Source organism: Hippoglossus stenolepis, chromosome 2, assembly GCF_022539355.2.
Source record: "Hippoglossus stenolepis isolate QCI-W04-F060 chromosome 2, HSTE1.2, whole genome shotgun sequence".
In the NCBI taxonomy this organism is placed as follows: Eukaryota; Metazoa; Chordata; class Actinopteri; order Pleuronectiformes; family Pleuronectidae; genus Hippoglossus; species Hippoglossus stenolepis.
In genome coordinates, this window is record NC_061484.1 from 8,106,822 (window position 1) to 8,134,815 (window position 27,994).

A 27,994-nucleotide genomic window follows, 5' to 3' on the forward strand; every position below is an offset into this window, starting at 1 on the left:
GCGTGCAATGCTCTGCAATTTATGGTGGCCTGGTAGCATATAGTCTACTTTAAACAAACTATATTTCAGTGACTGCAATTTTATTGAGGATGGTCAACTGTTTCAACTGGATGTTACACTACAGTGCACCTTCAAAAACACGGGATGTTTTCCCAGGTTACTTATAGGTTACAGTGAATGAGTAAGCTACTTATGAGAAGAAGTTAAAAAGCAAGAATACACGGAGCCACAGTGGGCCAATTTGATTTAAACAGAAAAAACCTGGCTGCTTGCTTTTATATGCTTGTAAAGTTGATTTAGTTTTTGTAGAAGTAAGATTTTTTGGGGGGAAACGATGCAGTCCAAATCAAAACACCAGTGAGAGTTATGGGACTCGTTGAAATTCAAGTTTCCTGCTTCAATTAAATCTCAAGTAAATCTGAACTCAACATTTCAGGCTGCTTGTTTGGAGAACTTGTCAACACTGGGCGGCGCTGTAGGCAAGTTGTAACTTTTGGTGAGGGAGGCACAAACCCCTTGGAGGGAGAGAGCAGAGGAGAGAGAGAGAGAGATGGAGATAGAGGGAGGAGGATGAGGAGGGGCGGGGTGGGAGTTCCTCCTCTCTCTCTCTCTCCCTGTCTCTCCCTCGCAGTGCGCTGAACCCCCAGGTGTGTGCGCTCCTCTCTCTTCCCCTGCGCGCACAGGGCAGATCTCTGATGCCCAAACCGAGGCGATAACTCCCAGCGCCAGTCTGCTGCATAGACTCTGCTGCGAGGATGTTGCAGTGATAGACGGAGGAGCATCATCATCTCCCCCCCCCCACCCCCATCAGCTGCTTCCTCAGCCGGCATCGTCAGCTGTTGCTCCACAGCAGAGAGAGAGAGAGAGAGTGGAAGTCTCGGGAGCCGCAGAAAGAAACGGGAAAAGGGACAAACTATGCGACTGATTCCCGATCGGTAACCGTCTTTCCAGCCTGAAAAAGTCGAGCGGGGAGCGGATGCGAGCAGAGGTCGCCGACGAGCCTCTGAGTATTTTCTGCCCTTTGTCGGTGCCGGAGGAGCCGTGCCCATGGAGAAAGCCACTCCGCCGCCCCAGCCCCAGCTCCAGCTGTCGATAGCCAAGACGGAAAGTCCGGCGGAGGACATCTCCGGGCTCACGGACGAGGAGCTGTTCAAGTGGTCCAAGGAGGAGCTGGTGCGGCGGCTGAGGCGCTCCGAGGCCGACAAGATGAGCGTGATCCTGGACCACGGCAATCTCATCCGGGAGGTCAACCGCAGCCTCCAGCTGCACCTGAACGAGATCCGGGGGCTGAAGGTGAGGTGCACGGCGGAGGGGGCGCGCACTGGCTGAGGGATGAGATCATAGGTTTGGAGCGCACCTGAGAGCGCGCATAGCGGGAGGCATGTCCAACTAGAGAGAGCGCGTCGGCAAATGTGAGGAGAGGTGGTGTCATTGAAGTTCTTGGAGCTATTGTGTAGGCCTGCATGAGGATCTGACGTGAATGAATTTAGAGCCTCTGTGCACACAGGCCTGTATGCTTAATCTCAACCCGGAGTTATAGCTTTCGTTTAACTTTTGCTGTTGAGGTGGGATCATTTAGGCTTTTGAAAAATCAAGAGGAGGGCATCTTTGTGACCAAAACCAATGACAGAATACAGCCTATCTCTGCAAATTAGCTTACAAAACACAGGGCAAGTAAATGTGAAGCAGGCCAGAGAGGTAAAAATCCCCCTAATACTAAAAAAGGGGGGCATCTCCCTCTGTAAAGCTCTGTTCACATGCCAGGCCTGAGATCTGGAGTCCAGACCTCTCTCTGTCTGTCTTCACACACACACACACACACACACACACACACACACACACACACACACACACACACACACACACACACACACACACACACACACACACACACACACACACACACCTTTTACATTCCTAAAAAAAGATTGTGCACACGGATCTACAACATGTGCAGGGGTGATTTGCCCTCAGAGCAACGTGGCATTTGCCTTGAGAAAATTCTCCTTTTCAGCAACCTTCACACGCTCCTTTCTTTTCCTGCACCGCTAATAAAAGGAATATGGCACAGTGTCCACAATGTTTACAGTTTAAAGCCGAAAACACAGCCGGAGGTGGCCTGAGATGAAGCACATGGGGATCATTCGCCTTTTCTTGGAGACCTTGTCACCTCTCCGCCCATCCAGGCTGCCTAATTACACAGAAAAGGCCGGAGGGTATGAAAGGGAGAGCGGGAGAGAGATAGGGATGGAAAGGGCAGGGGAGAGTTAAATCATTGCAGGATGACAGACAGAGCCGAGGAAGGTATGCTTAAGTAAATGTTGCATAAAGTGTTCAAGGCGTATGATTTCTCTGGCCTAACCCAGTCTGATATCTGTGTGTGGTCTCTCCATCTCCGACAGAGCATTCTAATCCACATTATGTACTCCACATTGAATGGTACAGTCAATGCTTTTATGGGAAAGACAGAGAGGATTAGGATTTCATTTCATCATGATTGCATACAGCGTTTGACTGATATCTAAAAGAGCAGTAAAGTGGATTGAAACGGGACAATGGCTGCAGCGATTTACAATTAATGGAAGACAAACTATTTTGTTTTGTACGAAAGGACACATTTGTGTTCCTCCTGTGCTGATTAGCATTGTCTGAATTTACGATGCTCCCTAATGCTTTTAGGCTGAATGCCTCATCTCTCTTTTCCTCTTGTGTTTTGCCTACTCCTCCTCCCAGGACATTAACCAGAAGCTGCAGGAGGACAACCGTGAGCTGCGGGACTTGTGCTGCTTTCTAGACGATGACCGCCAGAAAGGGAAGCGTGTCTCCAGGGAGTGGCAGCGCCTGGGACGATACAGCGCCAGCATAATGCGCAAAGAGGTGACTCTCTACCTCCAAAAACTCAAGGAGCTGGAGCTGCGACAGGAGGAGGTAATCCGCGAGAACATGGAGCTGAAGGAGCTGTGTCTGCTGCTGGACGAGGAGAAGGGAGTGGTGGGTGGAGGTGGTGGCGGCACTGGAAGTGGAAGTGTAGGGGGTGCAGGGATGGGAGGGTGCCGCAACTCAATAGACAGCCAGAATAGCTTGCTGCTGGTGCCCGGGCAGGGGCTCCTGATGAGAGATGTAGGGGACGGGAGTAGCACCTCCAGTGCTGGGAGCGCCGACAGCTCCGACCACCCTCATCATAAGCAGCCTCACCTGGCTGCAGCAGTGGGTGGAGTTGGGAGTGCTGGGGAAAAAAGGAGCCCTGAGCTTCTACATAAACCCAGGTGTAGCAGCATCAGTGGAATAGGAGGCGACAGGGATATGTCCAGCCCCGACCACCCCACTGGGCGTCACCGGAGTACAAGCCTGGAGTACCCGTACACCCTGCCCCAGCTCAGCCGACCCCGCTGCGGCTCCATATCCGTGCCTGACCACAGTCGAGCCATACGAGGCCTCAGCCCGGAAAAATACGGGAGGAACGTGGGGCGCCGCAGTCCAGAGCAGCACCCCAAGCACCACAGCTCTGACCTCCTCCTGGGACAGAGGCAGCACTTCCTGGGCCAGGGGGGCAGCGGGGAGCTCTTTCAGAGGCACCACAGGAGCAGCATCAGCAGCACAGGCTGTGGGAGCCCCGAGCCCCGACAGGCACATTTAGGGACAGTCGAGCATCACGAAAAGGGCTGCGTGGTCCCGGGGGGCAGCCCCGAAATTCACAGGCACCAGTACAGTATGAGCCCTGACCATGTGAAGTTCAGCAGCCCTGTGAGAGATGGGCAGAGGAGGCCGGCTGGAGACGAGCTGTCGCCACACCACCGAGGCATCTACAATGGAATGAATGGTAGGTGTGTGTGTGTGTGTGTGTGTGTGTGTGTTTGTTTGTGCATGATCACCCTGTGTTTTGAGCTTCTAATTAACCTTAACCCTCTTAAAAAGCCCAAAACATTGCACACAACCCCTCAAATGCAGCAAATGTTGCAGCATCTTTTACACAGACAACTTCACATAGACTAAACCCACACAGACACACAAACTGGAGTACCAAAAGTTCACACAAAAGCCCTCAAGGTTTTTTCTAGTTTATTGAGTTCTCTCTGTAAAAATATACAGGAGAATGGAGACATTGTTTCTTATTTCAAAACTTGTGATCAGAAATCCACTTATGCCCTATTTCTTTTTTAATTGAGAAATATAAGATACTCCTCCTTGTTCCGACTGCTGCAAAATTTACAGCATTATTGATTTTTGTTGGCGTCTCAAGAGGAATGTGGGTTGGCTCAGTGGTTGAGAGAGAGAGAAAATAAGGGGTTCAGAAATATTTATTTTATGTTCTTGTGTTCTGTGTTTAAGTTGAACAGATTCAGCTCAAATGATCAAATTGTGCAGATTTGAGCTTGTGGTGTAACATTGCAACTTTGGGCAGACATAAACCCGAACACACACACACACACACACACACACACACACACACACACACACACACACACACACACACACACACACACACACACACACACACACACACGCACGTCACATGACTTTTGAATTACCTCCAGACCTCTTGCTGCTGCCCTGCCCGTCTCACTGAGATCAGTGGGAATTAAGGTCGTCAGAGGGAAGGAGGAATATCAAAGTACCAACTTGGCTACTGTTTAAATACCCCACAGAGGCTGATAATGATTTCTGGGGGGAAAAGTGCTGAGTGGCACAGAGTCAGGTGAAGCTAAAGGACAAATTCCTCAAGGTGAAATATCAGCCTGACTTTGCAATATGAGGCAGAAATCGCAGGAGAAAGAGAAACAATGTACACAGAGCGCAGTAAACCCAACACTTACAGGAAGGATTGCAGTTACTGTCCCTCTCACGATGGTACGTCCGTGCAGTTATCTGAGAAGTGGTGCTATATTTAATGAATGATCTGTCATTTAGGCCAATTGATTATTTGGATTCACATGTTTCACTGTAAATAGACAAGTACGAAAGCAAAGACGTGAAAGAGAGAGGGAGCTGTCTTCGCTAACATTAGATGACGATCTGTTTATTAATCACAGGCAGTACTACCAAGTGTATGAAAACATGTGTGTATGATGTCAGAGGAAATAACCCTGATGACATTGTAATGTCATCCTGTCTTGATTTGAGAGATTTAAAAAAAAAAAAACGTTTTTAACGGAAAGCCTCTGTTACAAACTGCAGTTGTGGAATTGGGTTTATATCTATGAATTTAATTAAATATGAGTTTTTACCAAAAAGGGAGGTTCTAAGAGACAATATTAAGTTGCATTATGGGAAATGTAGTGTTTTGGGACTGGATCCATGTTGGAGACTAACACAGGACCCACATGTATGAGTTGTAGACTTCAGCATAAACACTGCTCATTCACTTTGAATGGGGGGGACATCATGTGTTGTCGATTTGCCACAGTTGCATTGCGTTGCTTGTGTAACAGTAAAAGTTGATCATAACGGCACGGTCGCACATACGCAAATGTCTCAGTGGCAAACCTTTGTCTCTTGTTCACTTCCAATCAGCGCAAGCGAGGGGGCGAATAAAACATTTGCTTCCTGTGGTGAGGCAAATCGCAGTATGGCTTTGTGTGTACACTATCTTTGGTGAACTTTGACCCTCAAAATTTGCATTCATGTATGTGTGACCGGGCTCTAACTCAACTTTTCAGTGGAGGCACCAGCCGATCAAATTGTGTTTAAACAAACACTGAAGCGCAGGCAGGCAATAGCCAAATAGCCAATAGCAGGCAAATCCCATTTCACAATGCAAAAGTGGAGGCAGCTGGTGAACCTGGTGTGTGTTCATCTGGTTCTTTACTATTGTAATTGATTGTTAGCAGGTTCTAAAGCCAAATATGTTACGTGTCCTGAGCATGAAACTGTGATGATGATTGATTGTGCCGGCACAAAGCGTCGGGCCCTGTCCACTCTCAAGTATTAACGCAGCGTGGATCCTTCATAAAAGTTGGGTTACCTCTGCTGCTGCTGCTGCTGCTTCGTTTATGACCACTCACTTTGAAAACAGATTTTTGTGAGTTCATAATTATGAAATGAAAACAACAGGTCGCTGGATGACCCCTTTAAGAACTTCACAGTAGCCTCAGAAATGACAGATTAGCGGGAAACATGCTCTCTGCAGCCATTTTGCAATCTCTACGGATTGCACTGGATTATTATAAGGACACACACAACTTTGATTTGCATCATCGTTGTGTTTGTTTCTATTTTAGCTCCCCGTGTAGCTCTGTAAGAGATTTCAATCTTGGTCAAACCTGAAACCCATATGATGTCTGCAAAAGGCCCCGCCACATTAATGCCTCACAAATCCTTAATTGGAAAATGTTGTGAGTTCACCGGCCATCGCTGCCCCTGGAGCCTGGTGGTTTGCCAACTGTGGCATAACTGCTGTGAACTTAGCTCAGAGTGAAATGTACACACCAAATGTATTTTAACCAGGTCCCTAAAGACATAATCAATCATCAATCATGTGTGTGTGTGTGTGTGTGTGTGCATTGTCTGTCAGAATGGCTGTTTATATGGTTTCATGTCCCCACAGGGCCACCGTGACTCCATTGACCTGACAACTTTAAGTGTCACAACATCATATTTACAGTTAGATCAAAACATGCAATCAACACTTGGCCAGATGTTGGAGATTTTCCTTTTGTGGAATTGAATTCATTCCTCAGACTTTACCAGCTGCCTGTTGATGGATTAAAATCACTAAAACATCACTCAAACTAACTGCGGTGCAGGCGATAGAGAAAATACAGGATGAGGAAGATGAATAGATGTAGCGAAAGACATCTGTGAGATAAGAGAAGTGAAGAGAACAGCTTTGTGGTCATGTCCGTGTGTGTCATCCCCTGACCCATCCTTTCTGCCATGTCCTTTTTTGGATGAAGAGGGAATTTAATTCCTGTGACGATGTAGTACATTCCACTTGCTTGGATTATCCCCTAAGCCCTTTGCACAGTATTATTTCATTTTTTTATGTATGTGCTTGTGTGTGTGTGCGTGTATAACTGTGTGTGATTTGGGTGGGTGCGCTTTAGTGTCCCTATCCAGGGACAGTGCAGTGGTGTTGGGTTTTCATTCAGACAAATGAAAGTCTCATGTTCATGTGACACCCAACAGTGTTGAAGCTAAGGCCATTTAAATTTCTGTCAAAATCCAAAATGAAAGCAAAACAAGACGGTGACCTCTGCCGCCTTTAAATACAATCTGCTGTTGGGTCTGGTAAGCTTATGACACATGTTCTGTTATATCTGCAGGCGGGAGACAGGAATACCCCTAAAAGCACTTTTACTCTTGTTGTGTAAAACATGACATGAACTGAATATGATATTCAATTCATCTTCTGGAAGAAAAAAAAGCCAGAATACGCTTATCCTCTCCACTCAACAATGCCTGATCCATAAAATCCTTGCAGAGTGCAGTAACTCAAAAGGCATTTGAAGAATACAAGGAGGACTAAGTGCATAAATTTGAGATAGAATGACTGCACGTCACTTTGGAGTTTTAGACTAACAATAAATGTTGTCTCGCCTGTATAAAATAATGGGCCTGTAAAGCCTGGTAATACTGTGTATGTGATGTTGAGCTGTATAAACAATGCCACCTTCATCTCAGCGATGACCCAGATCAAAAACATCCGCCTTTCCCTGGGACAGATTCCCTCTCAGTGACAGATAATAAGCTATTACACTGCAGTCTCCTGACCCAGACTGGAGGGGTGATTTTTCACTAAGCCTATAGGAGCGCTGCAGTGCAGAGGGTCCTTTTTCAAAAAGAGGAGACAGTTAATCATGTTTTCTGCTTTAGCAATCACAAGTTCTGCATATTAGCTTAAGCTGCTCAGATGATCGGGAGGAGAAAGCAAGGCCGCTTGAGGGGGAAAAAAATACTATAGTGTGTGGGAGAACGTCTGCCCTTGTGATGCCAATAAATGGGACACACACACACACACAGACACACAGACACACACACACACACACACACACACACACACACACACACACAGACAGACAGACAGACAGACAGACAGACAGACAGACAGACACACACAGCACACACACACACACACACACACACACACACACACACACACACACACACACACACACACACATTAATGTCTCCATGTCTTCAGAGGACAATATATTGAATCACATTCATTTACCCAAACCTAAATCACTGCTTGCCTAACCCTTATTTTATTTAAATCTAAAGCTAATCTTAACTCTCCCCCCTTCTTAAAGTCTTTCCCTTACTGATTTATGTTAGTGCTTGCTTTTAGCCCCCAAAGTTTGGCCCCCACAGTGTGAGTGTTTTCCCCCATACACATCATATAAAGATAGACGATGCAGCTCCACTTCCTCCTACTATCTAGAAATTAAGCCAAAATATTCTGGGTATGAAGACTGCCATCTTGCGCTGATGATATAATATGGAGCCAGAGTCAGTGTAGTAGTGATCGTGATGTGGAGCCGTAGTATCGAGGTCCTGTCGATAAATGTGCTTGACCAATTGTTTTTTCACCTAATTCACCTTGTTTTTATAACATCAAATAACTAATAAAACCAAACCTTACCAGAGAGATTAGCACTTGAACATATACCAGTAGGATAAGATCTACCTACAATGACAGACACCATCTTTGACAGACTTTTTAGTTTGGCCCATGTCCCATCCACTAACATGGAGGAGGGTTTATGACCTATGTAGATGCCAGTCACCAGGGAGGGCAATCAAGACGCTTTGGCTTCAACTTTGGAGAACTGACATGTGGTCCATCTTTACATAGAGTCTATAGAGTACACAGATTGCTGAACTATGTATTTCAAGAATTTCATATAGACACGCACTTGACAGCTATCAACTAATCATTATATACATGATTCTGTCTCTCAGCATCATCGCCAAGGCCAAAAGTCAGCATCCTCACCAGTTGACTCGGAAGACCTCGTAATAAAGGAGCATGTTTGATGTAGTGCAATGCAGTGCTATATATACATTTTATTGTATTTACATGAAATAAGAGTAGAAATTAAAATCTGGAAACCACGAAACACCCCATGTAGGACAAACACATTTTCATCATCATTTAAATTTTCTTTTTTAAACTTGGGAGACACATTGAGCTGGAACCCTCATTTTCAATGGTGCTGAGGTACAGCAATACAAAAATACAGGGAATATAAGAAATTAAAATTAAAATGGAACAATGCATAGCAATTAAAATAAGTTAAACGTTTCAAGTACAATGAAGAAGTCAAAATGTATGAAAGTGAATGACAAAAAATGACTAAATAAAACATGCAGTTAAATTAAAAGCAGTGACAGTTACATCAATGGTATTGTCAATTAACTCTCGGAATTGCCTCAACGGCAACTTAATGAAGTCAGATTAAATGAAAGAATATATATAAACAGCACTGAGCCACACATCTATAAATGGTAGAAGTATAATATTGTTTTAAATAAAATAAAACAAAGATAAAAATGTGGCAACAAGCAAACTATGCTCCATTAAAGCCGGTGAAATTCAAATATAGAAAATAGCAAAGGTACAATGAAATTCTAAAAGGTAATATGGAATGAATATTGGTAATTAGGAAAATGTGAAATCTGACAGTTACTTGTGGTCATAGCTCACTGTATAGAAACATTTGTGGACAGGGAGCAGATTAGTGCCATGCTGCGCTCATATTTTTCACTTTGACATGACAAAAGAGACTAAGAAGTAACCATTGAGTTTGACAAACGCAGCACTATCACAGGTAATGGGTTTAAAGCAGCAGTAAAGAGCAGGATAGAGCTGTTAACATTTGCTTTTGGACAGGGGATGAAAAACACCCCTAAAACTCTTTAAATATCAAGCACTGCTCTAACTACAGATATATATACAACTTCAGCATGTGGAGAAACCTAACCCTGACAGGCCTGTCGTGTCTGTTTACAGTCGCTAAGCTATGATTGGGCAGTCGCCGTTTGTGGGAGGGGTTTGGCGAACAGTTATTTATACAATTGTATTATTTTCTGTCACATTAACTGAATCTTTGAAATAAGCGTTTGCTGAACTTTTGCGTCTTCCTGTCTAACGCCATTTGCTGTTTTCTGACTGGTCGAGAACCGACAATACGCTGTCAGCATGGTTCCACAGCTTCTCTCTGTTCTCGAGCATATAACATATCTGATTGCATTAGCTAAGATCAGCGCCCTGTCTCATTGATTCTGTTTATCTTCACAATCGTAAGCATCAGTTCAGACTAACCAGCTCCTGCGGCTGTTCTTTCAAAGTGCTGCTGCCTGTCAGTGCAACAGGAAGTCATCACTGAAGCTTCGGCCTGAGATAATGTTCTCCCCTTCCACTGTTACTGAGAAAGCCGGGCTATCTCACTCTTCCTCCTCTCTGCGTCCTCCTCTCTCCTTCCATCCTAATTGGCTGCCAGTGTAAACCACCAGCTGTCTGACAGAGAGAAAACTCTGATTACAAAGCCCTCGTCTTTCTCGAGGAGGAGGCCGGAGGATGTGCTGTTTGCCAGGCTGAGCTGAGGGTTGAGGAAGTCTTTGAGTGGATTACTCGTTATTCTCCTCCCCTCCTTCTCATTCTCTATCTTTTCTTTGCTTCCTTTTCCTCTGACTCTACTCCATCTTCTTCCTTACTCGTCTGCCAGTTGGGCGCTGGGTGGAAAAAGCATCCCCTCGACAAATTGCGGAGCCACGCAGCCTAAGCAGCATCAAGAAACTCAAATGTTTGTCACAGCTGCATGGCATGAAAAGGATTTGAGGGAGGAATAAGCGGCTGTAACTCAAACGGATTAGTATTATTACCAGAACGCTGCATTTGTATTGCCAGTATATCCCAGCTTTACCTTTCATTACTTCTTGAACCTGCTAAAGGTTACATCCACATTACATTTCCTTTGAAAACACATCAACTCTGCTGCAGATTCTTCTGGCGTCAAGTTTTTAGTGCAGCTAAAATGGAGAAACGCTGCTGGCCTCGAGTTAGTTTGAAAACTCCGGGGCAGTGTTGTAGTCTGGATGTGCTGAAATGGAGAGGTTTGGAAACAATGACGTAGAAACTCATATCCGCTTGCTGATTGGGTCTTTTCAGTCATGACGTAACCTTCGTGATTTGTCAGGCTCCTGTCACATGGCCCACTTCCCGAAGAAAACAACCAGCACTAGCCTCGGTTAACAGTGTAGAACGCAACATGGATACTCAATAACAAGCGGTGATGATACAACTTTGTGTAGGAGATGAGCTATTATTTGAGCAATCTGCAACAATTCCTGTGTTTAGCTGGACTGGAGTGAGACGTGCATGCCTTCTTGTTTACATGTGCATGTGCATGTGCAGTATACATGGGTGGTCACGTGATATGGGTTTTCAGGCGTGTTATATGCACAGGGATTCAAATTTATTCAGAGCCAAAATGGTCATGTGGACAAAGGTCCTTTTAGTTTGAAAAACGCATTTTCAAATGAAAACTTAGAAGTATCAGTTTGACTTGTTCAGGGACGCAATCCTGAGTTTCTTTCAGCAATGTTCTCGTGTTTTATCATCTAAAACTGTGGGGGAACGAGAAGAGGTTAAAAAGACCCAGAGATATTCAGAACTGAGGCCTCTGGAGACGTGCCATTCTCATGGTGGATGTCTTTATCACTGCTCGGCAAAGGGTAAAATGTTACTTTTAAATGCTTTCATGGCCTTTGAATTTGTAATCACACTTGAGATCAATTATCCCAAACACCTCGGCAGCTATTAACGGAGGAGTGCATGATTAACTTTTTGTTTATCTGCCTCTGGTGTATATCATTGTCATTTTTAATTCCAGCTGTCATCACCTCCATTCTCCTCCTGGATGGAGCTGTTTATTACCTCTTTGCTGTGTACTACTCACAGAATACAGGCTTATTTTTTGTCCTATATTGGTAATTTCAGCCAAATAATCTCTACAAGAGTAATGTCTATGGGAGGTGGAGTGGGAAATGTGTCTGACAAGAGAACAAAGATTGTTTGTAATTATAAATAAGGGAAAGAAAAGGAAACCGATTATGTACAGCAGATATATTGTGAGACTGCACAGTACAAAGATGCTCCACCAGTGTTCAAATGTTTCTCGAAAGAAAGATAATTCAATCAGAACATGTCGAGCACTTAACTGTTGTCGGACGTTCCCCAAACACCCCCGCCACCATCTCCCGCATCAGCAGCTCCTAAGTAGCTGTGTGAGTTATGAAGTGAGGCTTGGCGTGTACTAGCGTCGCTCCAGCCCAAACCCCGGAGGAACGTGACAAATGTTCCTTAGAAGCCCCAGTCATCCAGTAGACACGCAAAACCCAGCGGAATGGAGAACAATATTTGTCCTCTCACGTGGTGCCAACGGGGAACGGCCCACTGAGCTGAGAGGAAATTAGCTCGCTAGGCCAGGTAATTAACTGGAAGTTGAATGGCTGCCATGTACGAGGGCAGCACCGGGCCCTGAGGGGACCTACATCAGTCCCAAAGTCACCAGCGGTAACCACATTTAGCGTTGTTGCATTTGCTTCAGCTGCAGCTGTGGTGTCATGCTGGGAGCTGGCAGTCGCAGGGTGTCAGGTGAAGGGGTCGGGGGGAAGGAGGAGAGCAGAGCCGGACCGATGCAGCTGAGTGGATGTGCTGCAGGCACCTTTTCACTGTGCTGGATGTTTGGCAGCTTTCAGGTGTTTTACTCTGTGTGTGTTGTTGTAAGAACTAATGTCCAAGGTTTTCTTTCAGTCATACTTGAGTTTCATGAGTTATTTAAAGCCAGGCTGAGTAATTAGACTATGGAACATTAAGAGAACAACAGCAGAAGATAATGCGAGAACCTTAGCTCACCACTGTACGACTCAATAAGCACCTTGTTATGTAAATGTTTTATTATTTTTTTAATAAATTCATTTCGGACAGTGCTGTAATATCTGCATAGATTCATGTCAATTTTAAATGAGTAGAATTGGGCCCATTTTAAGTTGTTTAGCAGGTTCCTCGCAGAGTATATAAAATAATTTCGACCTTTGCAATGCAAGAATAAACATCGTACAATAGCAATCAGACCAGAACTTGCACTCTTTATTTATAATTTCCATCCATCCCACAGATAAAAATTTACATATAACGTTGAGAAATGTGAATCCCAACTGAATGTCTTGTGTTTCTTTGCCTGTCCATGCTTGCTCGTTGTAAAATAAGCAGCGCAGTTTGGATAAAAGATGAAATTGATGAGAAAAATTATAAGGAAATTACCTGTCACATTAAGTGAACCCTTGCATTCATGGTGGTCATTAATATAGGCTTCAAAAGAAAAGTACAGTATGTTTTTAAAAATCCCAGATACAAACTTTGAGAAAATAGAGAACTTTCTTCACAACCTTTTCAACTCACTTCTGGCCTCCGGCAGTGACAGCGCTCACTTTGGTTTAGCAGGTGCGGCTCTCTCTCCGCAAATGTTTCGCCTGGTCTGAATAAAGCTGTGAGGGATATTTACATAACAGGCACAAAAGCCGTCACTTTGGATGAAGCCAGTTGGACTCACAGGCATAAAATGTGTCCTGATGATACCAACTTTTAATTGGTCTGTTGTGCGTTTCCATCTCATGGTCAAGCGGCAGTGACGAGCTGCTTTTGCTGCTGTCATCGCTGTTATAGTTTTTATGGCCCCACCATCTGTTACAAGAGGGATAGAGAGTGTGAACACAACATGTCAGAAAGCGCTGCAGCTGAGAACATCGTAATCTCTCCATCTCCTTACACCCAGGATGTAGTTATCCATTTCCTGGGGCATAAATTTACCTGCTGCCCATATTGTGCATTATGTGCATTTGATGTAATGCTTTCTCTGATGGGACTGACAGTGAGGCGTGTGCACAGCTCCCATTACTGCTGGATGAATGGGCTTATCTTACCCACGTGAAGCGATTGGCAACGCCGTCATTATATTTCCATCATTATCTCGTACCAGTTCTCTTTTAGTCTATGAGATATCTTCTCGGAGATGTTGTAATCACTTTCATTACCCCCCGCTGCTCCAGACTGACTGGCTCATTTCCCTTACTGTTACAGCAAAAGGTGCATTTACTTACCCCCCCACATGTGGCTTTCTGAGAGCTGCAGCTGCAGGTACAACATGAAACTGCAGAGAAATCCTGGGTCACCTCGATGACCATTTTCTTTGCAGGTATTTTGATTTTTAGTACAGCTCCTCTAATTGCAGGAAGATGAATCTCAGGTAGAAGCAGCTTTTAATTGACATTTCTTAATATTCTAGCTGCATTCATGGGCTGTAGGGTTTTTAGGAATCCTGAATAACAGTGCTATAACTTCTTTAATGTGAGAAGAGCTGTGTGAAACGTGTGCAGTATTTTAAGAGCAGAAAAATGCAAATCCCCCTTCCTCCGATGTATACCCAAAGGCACTGCACACCAGCGTTAATGTCAACTCATCCTTCAGGCTCTACGTGACACAATAGTACCTAAAATGTCTATGCGTTGCATTGTACTGGTGCAAACTGCCCCAACAGTTTTTATTATTTGAATATCTGACAAAGTGACTTCTATCTAGATGCAACGAAAGGTTGTTGTCACGAAGGAGGATCGAGGCAGCAACGGTCTGATAAAGTATTAACACATTTGAAAGGCTTGTGGGAAGTCGGGCGTCATTAAACGCAGATCCTAAACGAGGCAGCAAAGAACTCCGGGATGCCTAAGAGTCGAACATCATGCACAGCTACAGTGAATTACCAATAATGTATCTCATCCCGGGCCATGGGAGCCACACAAACTCATACCCCAATCCTCTACATGCTGTTGTATTATTCATCAGCACTGAGGAGTGATGGGTGGTGACATGTTAAAATAGGACAACAGCAGTTTATCTTGCAAACGGCCGCTTAAATATTTAATTCACCTTTGAGAATCATGGCGGGAAGCGCACCGCATCAATGACTATTCTGACCCTTGTAGATTGTGCAGGGATCCCGTGGGGGGGGGGTAGCTTGAACACAAGAAGAATAAAGAAAAAACAGGAGAGTTAAGGGCTGATGGTGTAACAGCGCTCGCTTCGATGAGTCTTTCTGACAGTGAGCTGTTTGTTTTTTTTCCCCCTCACTATGTTGATCTCTTTTGTCTAAATATGATGTACACACGCGATGTTAGAGCAAAGATTTATAGTTTTAGCAGCCATCCATCCATCATGTTAAATGAGCATGTGTATGATTACTGCTAAACATAAGAATTCCTGGTAATATTCACATTGTGAGGCCAGCACTCCATGCATGAGTTTACACGTGGTTGCATGGGTAAGCTTTCCCTTTTAGATATAGACGCGTATCTCTGTCCCTTAGATCGGAAAGGGAAAAATAACTGCACATCCAAAACACACACACACACAGACACAGGGAACACACACAGACACACACACACAGAACACACACAGAGAACACACACAGAGAACACACACAGATCACCCTCGTAGGCTTGATCAGTCCACAGGGCACCAATTATCCAGCTCTACTCCAGTGAGTTTCATAGCCTCATCAGTCCACAGTCTCCAGTGTGTCTCCAGCCTCACAGTGAGCCCCCTAACCCTAGCCAAGTTAAATCCTGCTCCTACCTGCTCCGTCACTCACTTCATTCCAGTGCTTGTATAGACATTTATTATTAATTACAGCAGCATGACAGTTTTTGCTCTCTTTTTTTGCATTTTTATCCTCTGCATAGTTTAATGTGACAACGAACAAGAGTTTAAATGATCCAAATTTTGTTAAACAACAATAGGCAGAGAAAATAAGCCCATATATCAGCATAACAACCAAGATCATTTCACATTTTAGAGAAATACACTTATGAGGACATCAAATAGGCAAAAAGGGCAAAATATGTAGGCCTGTCCACACTATTGATAAGTGCAGTCGTTTCTTACACAAAGTATTTCCATATTTTGCGGGAAAATGCTTGTTCATATTTTGTCCAGGTTAGATTGGCACAAATCTCATGTCTGTGCATTAACCACAGTAACCATCGTTTTAATTCAAACAAGATATGTTTGAATTAGTAGACATATTTATGAACTTCTGACTCTCATTCACAAGACTAAACAATGACGAGTTTACAGATGCAAACCTTTGACAATATTTCAGTTTGTGCGTATGTGTGTTGTGTCAGTGCTTGTCTGCGCGTCAGCACGAGAGAAAGAGAGGGGGAGACAGAGGTAGAATGGAAGAGGGACTGAATGAATGAATATGTATATTTATTTTTATATAAATATAAGAAGTGCCAGTTCCTAAGTTGATAATTTATAGAGTTGAATGAATTCTCGGGAGGCAGACCATATTAGCAAAATACAATTACAAATCTGCCAAAAACAACTAACGATCAAGGACCAATCGCCCTCGTTGCTTGACAACATCACAGCAATACCTATGTATGCCTGAACTACTGTCACAGTGCATTGACTTTAAACGTGGCATATTGAAGGCGAAAGAAAACACCAGGCTCTATGTATGATGATATATAAAAGATATGTGTGAGAAATCCTCAGGCATCCATAATGTTTGTGAGTTTGGAAAACCCCTTGATTGTCTATTATAAATACAGAAATCCAGGCCACCAGGGTCTCAGATCAACAGTTAACACAAAACAGTCTAACAGCTAATCAGCATGTTGTTGGTACAGTCTAGTGCAGCAGAAATTACCAAAGAGGTGCAATTCCCCAGACCTGAAGTATCGACTGAGCCTTTCTGTGAGTCACTGACCAAATGCTGACTTGACTCAAGAAGTATCCTGCACATTGTTTCCTCATTGTGTGTGTGTGTGTGTGTGTTCTGGCCACCCATACACTCTGTATTTTGCATTCAGGACTTCCCCTCATGCACCAGAGTTGCACACGGCAGCAGTGGCTGCAGCTGCCTGCAGGGACGATAGAAGACAAGTCTCTCTTCCTGCCAGGCAGCCACTGCTGACTGACTGATTGACTGACTGTCTCTGTGATTGTCTGACTGACTGCGAGCTAAACGGAGGGTCACTGATCCACCGTGCATCTCCACAGGCTCTCCTGCCCAGTCAGCCTGAATTATTTATGTGGCACATTTTTAGGAGATCTGAGGGAATGGCCATGTGAAATTACCTTGCATTGATCCTGTAAATTGAGAGAAGGAGAGGCGGAGGGGGTGGAGGGGGTGGAGGACTGACAGATTAGAGAGGATTGAGAGACGAGCATCCTGCTGGAGAGCGGCTTCATGTGTTTACTGTCTCCATTCACACATCAATAACAACTTGATTACTGGTTTTAACAAATTATGCAGCAGTCATTCCTAATTTTCTTTCAGAACTGCTTTATTGTTAACACTTGGGTCGTCCTTGAATCGTTTGGCACATGTTTCTCATCAGAAATGTGATTTTTTTTTTTTGAATGGCCTTGATTCTCCACTATAATCTGTCCGATGATGAGTTTTACAGGGTTAATAATTTGTGTTCGGCTGCAGAGAGCAAAGGGTTCATTATTTGTAACAGTGATTTATTCGGTGTGGGAGCAGCTTCTCCCAAACCAATCTCACAGATATCTTTGTGAGGAAATCTGCAGTCTTTCACTCCAGCTCTGATGTACAGAGGTGGAGTTTAAGGGAGCTTAGGCCCCACATTATATCAGAGTAATCACATTATCTCGATACTCCTCCTCTGACCCACAACCAAACCCCTTCGCTCTACACATCTCTCCCATCCGGTTAAATCCAATTTTGGTTTTAACACTCTGCCCGTAAGTGAATCAACAAATGCCATCCAAGTGAGCTGTGTGTGTTCTCACTTTATATCTGTCCTTGAAGAGGTCACAGAGCGAGGTTAGGATTCAGAAAGAGACTGATCAAGTTCACTTTAAAGGGATTCTCCGGATTTTGGCATATGGCTGGCGTGTGCGGTAACGGGACAGCTCCATCACGAGACAGCCGTTTGTAATCTTGTGACCTGTGAGTGTGTGACTGCCGACCCAGAGACTGCAAATCCATTTAAGCTTTTAACTGCTCTTGTGCTTGAGCGGTCAAGGTTTGAATCCTTATACTGAGAAGTGAGTTAACACGATACGTTGAACCCGAAACTGCCCTCGTATTATTCTTTCTGTACGCACAGAAATGTCAGAGTGCCCATAGTGTCAGACGGAAACAAATGACAATGCAATGAGACCAAAATATCAACCCTTCTTGAAACTGATCTGGACGTCTGGATGTCCCAGACAAGCTCGGGAACAGACGGACGCCACCCTCCATACAGCAGGGTGACGACATAGTCCTCCCAACATGTGTTTACTCTGGGAAATCATCTGGAACCCATCTGAAAATAATCTCGTGGTGCAGAGAACACTTGGTCTAATATTCATTTCCTTCCTAATATAAGCAACATGAATTACTGTTTCAGAACTCTGGGGTCAATTAAAACCCACATTCACAAACTGATGTCACAGTGTTCATCCATCAGAACATGGTACGACACAGTCCTGCTTTAAATGAACCATCTAGATATCTATCAGCTACACTTCACAAGGCGAAGGTCACATGACAGACAGCCGAAGGTGTCAGCATGCTACTTTTAGGCTGCCTTGTGATAAAAACACACAGCGAAACACAACTGTAAAGAAAGCTGTTTTCAAGCATGAACTCCGGGAAAAAGTCTGGGAAATTGGATCTGGACATTTTCCCAGTGTTTTTCTTTCCCTTAGTGGAACGCAGCAGGAGATTGCCGGGGTCAAACATGTTCACAACAACAGGAACATGTCTGGAGCATTCAGGCGACGGGTGTCACCTGCAAGAGAATGTAGGACGTGTTTTTGTTTCACATCCGGTCTCGTCTTCTTTTTGTTTATTTCGGTTTTGCATTAATCGTGCGTTAGGAACCACATTTTCATGCTGTATCTCACTCACATGGGCTCATTTGGACATTTCACAAGGCGGCTTATTCCGGACATTTGTGTTCTCACATTCAGCCCCTCTAAAAAACTTTCAGGAATAAATCTGGAGCTCAGTGCATGTCTGAAAGCAGCTGAAATACAACACAGCTGTCACTGGAAAAGAAGGGGGAAGTCCATACTGCTGCATTATTTCATTCCTAAATACAAATTCAAGTTTAAATTGTCAGTGAAACATTTATCAGGTACAATGCACATAATTACTTGTAATCAGATTTCTATTCAACACATTTAACCATCTCTTCAATGAGAATGTCTCTCTGCTCAGACTCCCTCTCTGATAAATGATCAGACAATGACGACGACACATAGAGATCTTCAGAGAAAACACAACTTGTAGGTTTGGTTCAAGGAAAAAAAAAAGAAGAAAACCTCATTCAAATACCAATGAGAATTGACCAATGCACACTATATGGCTAGCTTGGTTACCCTCGTCTGTCTCATGACCCTGGCCTTGCACGTTGTGGCTGTTGAACTGTCTACCATTAGTGTGTTTCGCTAGATTTATAGTTGCGTGTTAGCTATGGAGGCTACACACACAAAGCTCCTGTAGCTATGCTGGTACATGCACCTCATCACCTCAAATATCCCACTACGATGGTTCCACGCGGAGAGCATAAGAATGTGTGGGCAGCTCGTGCTACTTGTGTTTTTTTCCTATTAATAATGAGTTGCGTTCACGTTTGCAGTAACGCACATCTTGCATCAAAGCCCTTTGTGTCACTCTCTATTATTGTGGATGAAAGTATCAAGCATGGTTGCAAATTCATGTGGACATTCCAGACAAGTCTTTGTGCTGAGGAAGCATTTGTGTCTTGTGAAAATTCACCTGGAACACATCTGGAACTGATCACATTGTCTCATGGCTACTTGGGCTAATTTTATTTTTTGTTCAAGTATTATCAACATAAATTCAGAGCAGACTTATTGTATCATTTGATGCCATTTTTTCCCAGCATCAATCCAAAACCACTTCCACAAACTGCTGGGCTGCTTTTGCGAGACCACTCTATGTTTGCATCGATCCATCAGATGCATGTTCAGACAAAGTCCTGCCTCCAAATGTATCAGCTAAATAGCTATCAGCTACACATCCTGTCCACTTTTAGTGGGTTTGTGTTTGTGTGTTTCCGAGGAAGCCAGACGCACGTGATCGTGTGTTTACTGGCCTCTAACAGGTCTATAAGATCTGCTTTAACCGTGAAATCAATCCCATTCTGCACGCCCTGACCTCCAAATGAAAATACCCTCCAGCAGCCCACCTCCGCACCACCCACCCCCGACTTCTTAAAAGGAGTTTTCATATCTCTCACTGCCCTCTTTGCCTCTTCCCCCCTACGAAGATAAACAGAGAGAGGGAAGGGGCAGGTGGAGGTGAAGGTGGCCTCTGGAATCGCTCGCAGAACTCGGCGATCACAAGAGCGTCATGAATCTTTAATGTGAGACGTTGGTGCGCCAAGGAGAGGAAATGTGCTGAAAACACGATTATGGACTCATGGGAAGGAAACGGTCGGTGGAGAGAGAAAAGGAGACAGAGAGCTATATCAAGCAGGGGTGCAAGGATAAAATAATTGTTTTGAGGGGCAAAGGAGGTAAAGAAGGATACCATTTTTTTTTAATGGACTGCTTAAGGCAAGGGTGTTTATACTTCTTTAAAGATATAATATGTAATTCTTCGACCGATGTTATATATTTTATTGACTTGTTCAATCCCAGAGAAATCCCCAGGTTTATTCAAGGCGATTGCAGAGCCCATCGGCTTTAGTGGAACGGGTCGAACATTTCGCCCCACACAAAACACAAACACCCATACTTTTTGTGACTGTCTTAGGTCAAGATGACATTTTGGCTCATCTCTATGAAAAGCTATCTGCAAATAAATGCAGGTAAATTAAAAGCCCTGCTCTCCACACAGACTTTTTACCTGCGGGCATCACAGCCTGTTCAAACGTAATTTCAAACTAGAAACTGAAACCAAAGGGCTTCTGGCCCCAGAATCTTGTCCCCCACCTACAGATTCTGCATATTCACACGCAGAATCTTTTTTACAGAGATCATATTCAAGGTAATGGAACCTTGAATTTTAGTCACCTTGTAATTGTGTTGTATCCACCTTACCCAGAGCTTTGCCTGTATAAACATCCGGGGCAAACAACGTATGACGAAGGAAAAAACACTCTGCTAGCCATTTAGCCAGTGCAGTTTTTTCCTTCCCCTGTTTGTATTGGTCACTCATTATAGTTCACCATTATTCACTGTCTTTTGTTTTTGGAAATGCACAGGGGAACCAAGCAACCCAAGAAGATTATGTAACAGGAAATGGTGGTGAAGACAGCAACTCCCATGATCCCACGCTGCTTCCCAACATCATCAAACTAAGTCTTTGGTTATTGTTTTGACTCAGAGACCCCTTGTGGTTGAAGTTTTGACATATTGTACATACTGCTCACAGAGTATGATTGCAATGTCCGCTACTTAAAAAAAACGTCTTTTTGGACAGCAACACGTTTTTCCCTTGGGACACAAGAACTGGAGGAGCAAAGGAATCTGTGGTCAGAGGTGTCAAGATAGAGTCGAGAGGCTGCCTTGTGTTTAAGGGCAGTAAAGCTGAGTGTGATAGTGTGATGTCTTACACTTGAGAGAGCATTACCAGTGGACCAAGCTGTTCAGTCTGTCACTCATTAAACCAAATGAATCCTTGTTTTCTTGCCTCACTGTCTCCTCCCTCTGTTTCACTTTATCTCTTAGTCTAAGATTTGACACACTTGATGATTAAAGGGGAGATAAATCTGTCTGGCTGTGGGTGTGCATGTTTCTGTGTGGTTCTCATTTAGCCACCCTGTGAAGGTTGTTGCCGCTCCGTTGCTGTCACTTGCACCATTGCAGCACAGATTGAAACAGACGAGGGGGAAATGCGGGAAGAGTTGTAAACGCGGCTTCACGCGACACAACACAAAGTGGAGGCCATCTGAATCTCCTTTTACTTTTACTTTGCTTTTTCCATGTGATGCTTTGCATTTGAAGTGTGTCTGATGAGATGAAACATAGGTTCGGTTCAGACCTGGTATTAACATACATCCTTAGAGATCCGATCACAAGCAGAAAGCTCTCTGCACGTCTGCTCCCACCTGGCATTGAAATGAATCCTGAATGTGTCTCCTGCGACCACTTATAATCGGATCTTCCCCACTCTACGTTTAAGGGACAGAATGAATGAATGTGCACTGCTGTGAGGAAATATTTGATCAAGTTAAGAAAAGTATCAATCGTTTCATGGTGATCAGTGATAATATTGCGGCGTTGTTGTGGCCACATGTGTCCGGGATAACTCAGGATAGACGATATTACCAAGTCTGAACTGGGTCATAGAAATACATGTATTCGTGCCAAGCGAACAGTGTAGATGCTGCACTTAAGTCATTGACGAGTGAATAAACTATTAGTTACAACACTTGACTGAATTTTGAACAGAGACAGTCCTTTTTCCTAGCTAAGCTAATCACCTCTGGGCTTTGTCTCCATACTTAACATGCAGATGTGAGAGTGGTATTAATGTTCTCATCTAACTATGTGCAATAAAAGTTATTTTCCAAAATGCCGTACTTTTTTCCTGCATTTATTTTTGTTAGTTTTTGTGTTGTGCAGTCATTTCTCTAAACCAAACATATTCCCAGTTCCACCTACTATTCCCGCTCCTGCAAAAAACTGCTCGCACTCCATCAGCATGTTTTATGTATGATTCATATCCCCCTTGTTTTGGCAGTGTGTAAACAGACAGACATCATTATAGATTAATGAGAAGCTCTTCTTTTGTCAAAACAGCACATTTGAAAGTCTTCTAATCCTCCGCCTCTGTCCTCTTCTCTCTCCGTCACAGCTTTGATATCAGCCGGCTGCTGCACTAACAACTGTAGAAATGTCAAGTTATGGGACAGGTAAGAACCCACCGCCACACTGATTCTTCTTTACAAACCCCGTAAGTGTTAATTAGAGTCTTTGAACGAAGAAAAAAACGGCCTGTGAAGGTCGTTGTGTGCTCTTTCCACAAGGGTCCATAATCCTGTAATTAGCTCCCATTATTCTATTTAACCATAGCGTGCTTCCTGCAGCTGGAGTCTTGAGACTTATTTACATTTTATTGTTGGGCTGGGGGTACATGTGATTTATATCAACAGTATCTGAGGGGTTTCACTCTGTTCTGATCAGTGGGTGATCAACAAAATACATTCCGTTGTGATCCCGTGTCATTGCAGGGTCGTTCTATGACTTAGTCCGATGTAGCGGCCCTTGATGAGTAGTGTGTTTGCATGCTTACTCTGGCCCAGGTGTAATCACAGTGGGTTTACATTGAGACTACAGAGTTAGAGGTGACCCTTTCCTGTCCCTGTGTGCCATCCTACATCTTCAATCAGGCCCCAGCGGGGGGGCGAGATGGCTGTGTTAATATTTAATGACTGCAAGACAAGACGCCCCCTCAGGGATAGCCATGCCCCACCGGCCATTCCTGTCGCAGAACGCAGGCACTACCGTGTTGTGTGTAACGGCACGCACATTGTCACTATTGCTCTTGCAAGAATGCCGACTTGTCCTCTTCCTTCCTTCACATTAGTATTTTCACCCCGTCACTCCTGCGCCTGCAGTTTTTTCAGCCCACTCCCAAACACCTTCGGGCAAAAAATACCAATGACTCAGGTGAGGAGAGGAAGAAGGTGTACTTTATGTCAGTGGATGATTTGCGAGCTCAAGGATGTGCTAACAGTGCAGACTGAAGTCGGGTCCCATGGCTTTCCCTCAGCTCCCTGCTGTGCTGCAGACAGACACAGGAGGAACAAACGATCTGTCACCGTTACACAACACGAAAAGTCTGGACATCGCTTTCATTCAAACTTTCTGCCTCCTTCGGCTGCAACTAATGTCGTAGCTAATGGCTTTATTTGTCCTTAATAAATCATTTGCTAATACTTAATGGGCCGTGAACAGCTTTTGGGGTGATTGTGAAAAATCCCCGTGCCCCAGTGGTGTAGAGCGTCTGGATCCATTTATGAAAAACTTATTAAGATTTACATCTGCAGACTTAATGGATTATTGTAAGAACACTCAAAGGTGACTTTCAAGATTAGAGTCAGTGTTTGTGTTGGTTTGAAAGGCAACGTGAATAAGCATTTTCCACAGACAACATGTTTACAGGTCACAGTTAGAAATGCAGGTGGAAATAATGAATTTTTATGGTTGAATCCATTTAACCGCTTCAGGTTCAGGGTCCCGGCAGGTTCACACCGACTTAATGGGACACTTGAATGGAACAGGCCCGTCATCTGGAACACATTACTGACACTAATTCAAACATCTGCTGTGAAAAAAGAGAATTAGGGTGGAATCCTATCTGTCTGTACAGGTAACGCTTGATTATTAATCAGCATGAAGTCGAGTAATCCATTGCCGTGCAGAATATCAGTGGCGTCTTGTTACTTTGCAGGGGAATTATCCAGAAAAGGTGCATTGAAAAAGGTCAGAGTTCATCCTGTTGAAGCTGGAGTTCCTATTAAAATGAGACGTGTAATCCTAACTTTATTCCTCTGAAACAAATATCCTCAGGCTGGGTTTATACCAATCAGTTCATGAGAGAAAATTGGTTAATTTAAATTTGCTATTACATTTCAAACTCCTCAGGAAATACCTCAACACAATCCCCCCAAATTCTTCTCTTATGTTTCCTCCACAGATGCATTTGTGAGTTCAACAGTAACACTTATAATGCATCTGTTTAGTATCAATATGCAGTATATAATAATTTAATAAATAGTGTAGGACACACTAAAATATACTTATAAAGAGACTAAAGGTTTAAGTAAAGAATTGTTATTTTATATATAGTATATAGCAGTGACAGAATTTGGGCATGATTCTAAGAAGGAGCACCTTGGAAAACGTAGTTTGTGACTGATGAATGATTTAGACCCAATCTTTGTTATTGACATGCATTTTATTGCTGTCTATGAATCATTACCACTCAATTTATTGACGGATACTTATCATTAGCTAGAATCTGTAAATCTTTACAAAGTGTGACCTATAGTGCCATATTTAGATTTTGATCGATATGTTAATTTTCTATTTGTAAGTTTGTAGAAATATGCTTCTTTTCTGTACAAAATGAATACTCACCTACAGTTTAAACCCAGCTATTCTGTGGCTCAGGTGTGCCACAATTCCTGTACTCCCAGTCTTTCCTTTAAAAAAATCAATCAAGGACCAACGATGCATCACATAATTCACGCCGTTCTAATGACTTCTCCTCTTGTTCTCCTTGTTTCCCTGAACAGCTTCGATGCCTCCTCTTGACCCCAAGTTGGACAGTTATGCTCCTCAACCAGAGGAGGGGTCGCAGCAGTACAGCCCTCCTGCATCTCCGGCCTTGATAGACACAGGGGCCCCTGGGTGCCTCTGTCCACAGCCCCACACGGTCTGTCGCCCATGGCCTCATCCATGTCGGCAGCCCTGACACGGCATGCCTCCATTTTCTTTGTTTCTACATATCGATGTGTAAGCGGAGGGGAGTGTCCTGAGAGAATGCTGTTAGCGTGGTTGGTACAACTCGTGAAGACTGCCACACCTAAATGGATCAGAGCGGATGTCTCTCCCTGCCAACTGTGACACAGCTACCTCCCAGAGAGCACCCATAGAGACGGAGGGTGGGCGGGCCGCGCTGGGGATTGGTGAGAGGAGATGGAAAGGGGCTGTCCCCTGTTTACAAATGTAGATCATTGGTGGAGAAGCACAGAAATGAAACTTTCTACGCCCTGCTGTTCTAAACTTTATCTATTTTGCTACACACATCTCTGTCTCTCTTCGATCTAGTCCCACTCTCTCCCTCCTCTCTTTCATCCTCAGACATTCCTCATCCAAAATGTATAATGAGACTGGTGTAATCCAATGTTCTGTCTCCCGGTCTCTAAATCCAGCCGATCACACGATCTCCATCGTATCCTCCTCCTTCCTCGTAAATTCTTTCAGCCATTTCAACTGAACTTTAAAAAAAAAAAAAATCACAAAACAAAAAACACAGACGTCAAAGATGATCAAAGTGAAGAAAAAAAACCTTTTCCTGTGTCTTAAACCAACATGGTCAACATTACTAGCTGCTGACAGATGTCTAGTTCGATAAGATGCAATGTTCAGGTGTAATTCTTCTTTTTTGTATTTTCTTCTTTGCTCCCTTCAAGCGCCTATATTATAGCTGGGGAGAAAATTATACATTTCTCCATGTTGTTTTTTTACAAGGAAGTGAAGTCCAAGTAAAAAGTAGATTATTGGATTAGTTTTCTATATATCTATATCTATATATATATATATATATAATATGATTATTATTTTTGACTTACTGGTATTAGAACTATTATATTAAGATGCATATGATATATATATCAAATAATAAACAGACTTCTTTATGTAAAAGTGCATCACTTGTTCAGGTTTTATTTCAGTGTGCTGAAATGAGATGGTGCTGAGTGTGTGCTGAACTTTCACCTGCCGGGTCAAAGGTCAAGTTGGACTCGTAAAGCAAATTTTAGGGTCAGAGGAAAAATCCATATGTCATGTAGAGCAGCAGTGTTCCAGCCAATCAGCAACAGGGGTTAAAAATAGAAGGCCTCAGATAACGTCCACCGCCACGACTGTTGTAGCCACTGGAAATGCTATTTTCACAGTAGCGCTTCAAATGCTAAGTGTTGAAGCACCGGAGAACACAGGATTCAAGACAGTCACTGCCACTAGTGGTACAGCGGTAACGGTACATCAGTGTCTGACTGTCTGCTTATTTAAGGGCAGACAGACTGCTGCAGCTGATTCTGGTCATTGAACGGGTTGTGTAAATAAAAATAACAATAATGAACTTTATTTGCATAGCAGCTCAAAGTGCTTTACATACAATATAGATGAAAATAAAAACATGTTAACATGTAACGTGTTACAATACAGAGGGTTGATTGGGTTTATAGTTAATGCTAATGAATGTAGTGGCTAATTCCAACTTGTCAGGTCAGTGGTTACCTTGGTAATGGTCGTGCATGAATGGGGAGGGTGGCGCTTCTGAAGGAGCAGTCGATCAGTCGATCCCTAGAATCAATAACTCCACCTTCACGGCCCTGTCCCAATGCCTCTCCCTTGGCCTAACCCTGAGATATGAAGTGCCCTTCACTGTCCCCCTCCAAACGGAGCCTCAAGTGAGAGGGCTGGAAAATCTTCCCCTAGGAATTGGGACCCCACTCACTACGTCATCAGCAGACCGCCAACGGTATTACAGTGACAAACAATATTGTATTAACAACTGTTATCAACCAACATTATAATAGTGAACACATCTGACAACTGCAGGACACATGGGCACAGATTTATCTATTGATCAATACACAATCAGTCCGCATGTTTACATCAGTTATTTGAATGTCCTGTCCATAGAAACGTCTTTCTTTCTTTTCAAATTTCATAAACGGAACATGTCAGTAAGGAACGTTACACATTACTCTCACTCAGACTGATTAAATGCTTGTTTTGACGGTGTGAATAGCAATTTCCCTGAAACGCTTGTCACAGCGATTAAAATAAGATATTACTCTGGATTTAAACATTTTTCATACCTATTTTGCAAGATTTCATGCTTACATTTATGAGCATTTTACCCGCAGTGGTCGTCATGTTGATTCGCTGCGTCTGTTCGTAGAGCATTCAAGAATTTCCTTCTACCCCGTTGTTTTTAGGGGGGTCGTAAATACACTACGGTTGAAAGGGTGTTTGAAGTGCTAGATGGCCGCTACCCCTTCATCACATAGAGAAATATATGCAAAACAAATGGGTAGGGCCAAGTGGTGAATTGGGACAGGGCATAAGTGTGTAAATACGATTCCAAAAGAGTACAAATCTACTTGAACCAAAATAATCAAGCTATAGCAAAGCTGGACACCACATGTTCAACGTGACACCACCACATGCCCCCCCCCCCGTCTCATCCTGCCAGATCGGAGA

The 27,994-nt window shown here is 43.6% G+C and overlaps 1 protein-coding gene across 2 annotated transcripts; it reads left to right on the forward strand.

Moving 5' to 3' along the window:
* Positions 1–600: 600 nt before the first annotated feature.
* ccdc85al (coiled-coil domain containing 85A, like) lies at positions 601–26,431 on the forward strand. 2 transcript variants are annotated; one of them, XM_035145999.2, is made up of 4 exons: positions 601–1,293; positions 2,734–3,820; positions 22,851–22,908; positions 25,297–25,461. In XM_035145999.2, exons 1-4 carry the CDS (start codon positions 1,048–1,050, stop codon positions 25,313–25,315), a joined length of 1,410 nt encoding a protein of 469 aa, XP_035001890.1. In that variant the 5' UTR covers positions 601–1,047; the 3' UTR covers positions 25,316–25,461. The 2 variants fall into 2 exon arrangements, with proteins under 2 accessions (XP_035001890.1, XP_047194206.1); XM_047338250.1 differs by lacking the exon at positions 22,851–22,908 and having other exon boundaries at positions 25,297–26,431.
* The last annotated feature ends 1,563 nt before the right edge of the window (positions 26,432–27,994 follow it).

Bases quoted from the DNA above. Each gene is read 5' to 3' on its own strand.
- ccdc85al (XM_047338250.1), top strand. From the start codon at position 1,048: ATGGAGAAAGCCACTCCGCCGCCCCAGCCCCAGCTCCAGCTGTCGATA. The intron at 1,294-2,733 runs GTGAGGTGCACG...TCCTCCTCCCAG, and splicing joins ACGAGATCCGGGGGCTGAAG to GACATTAACCAGAAGCTGCA. The intron at 3,821-25,296 runs GTAGGTGTGTGT...TTCCCTGAACAG, and splicing joins CATCTACAATGGAATGAATG to CTTCGATGCCTCCTCTTGAC.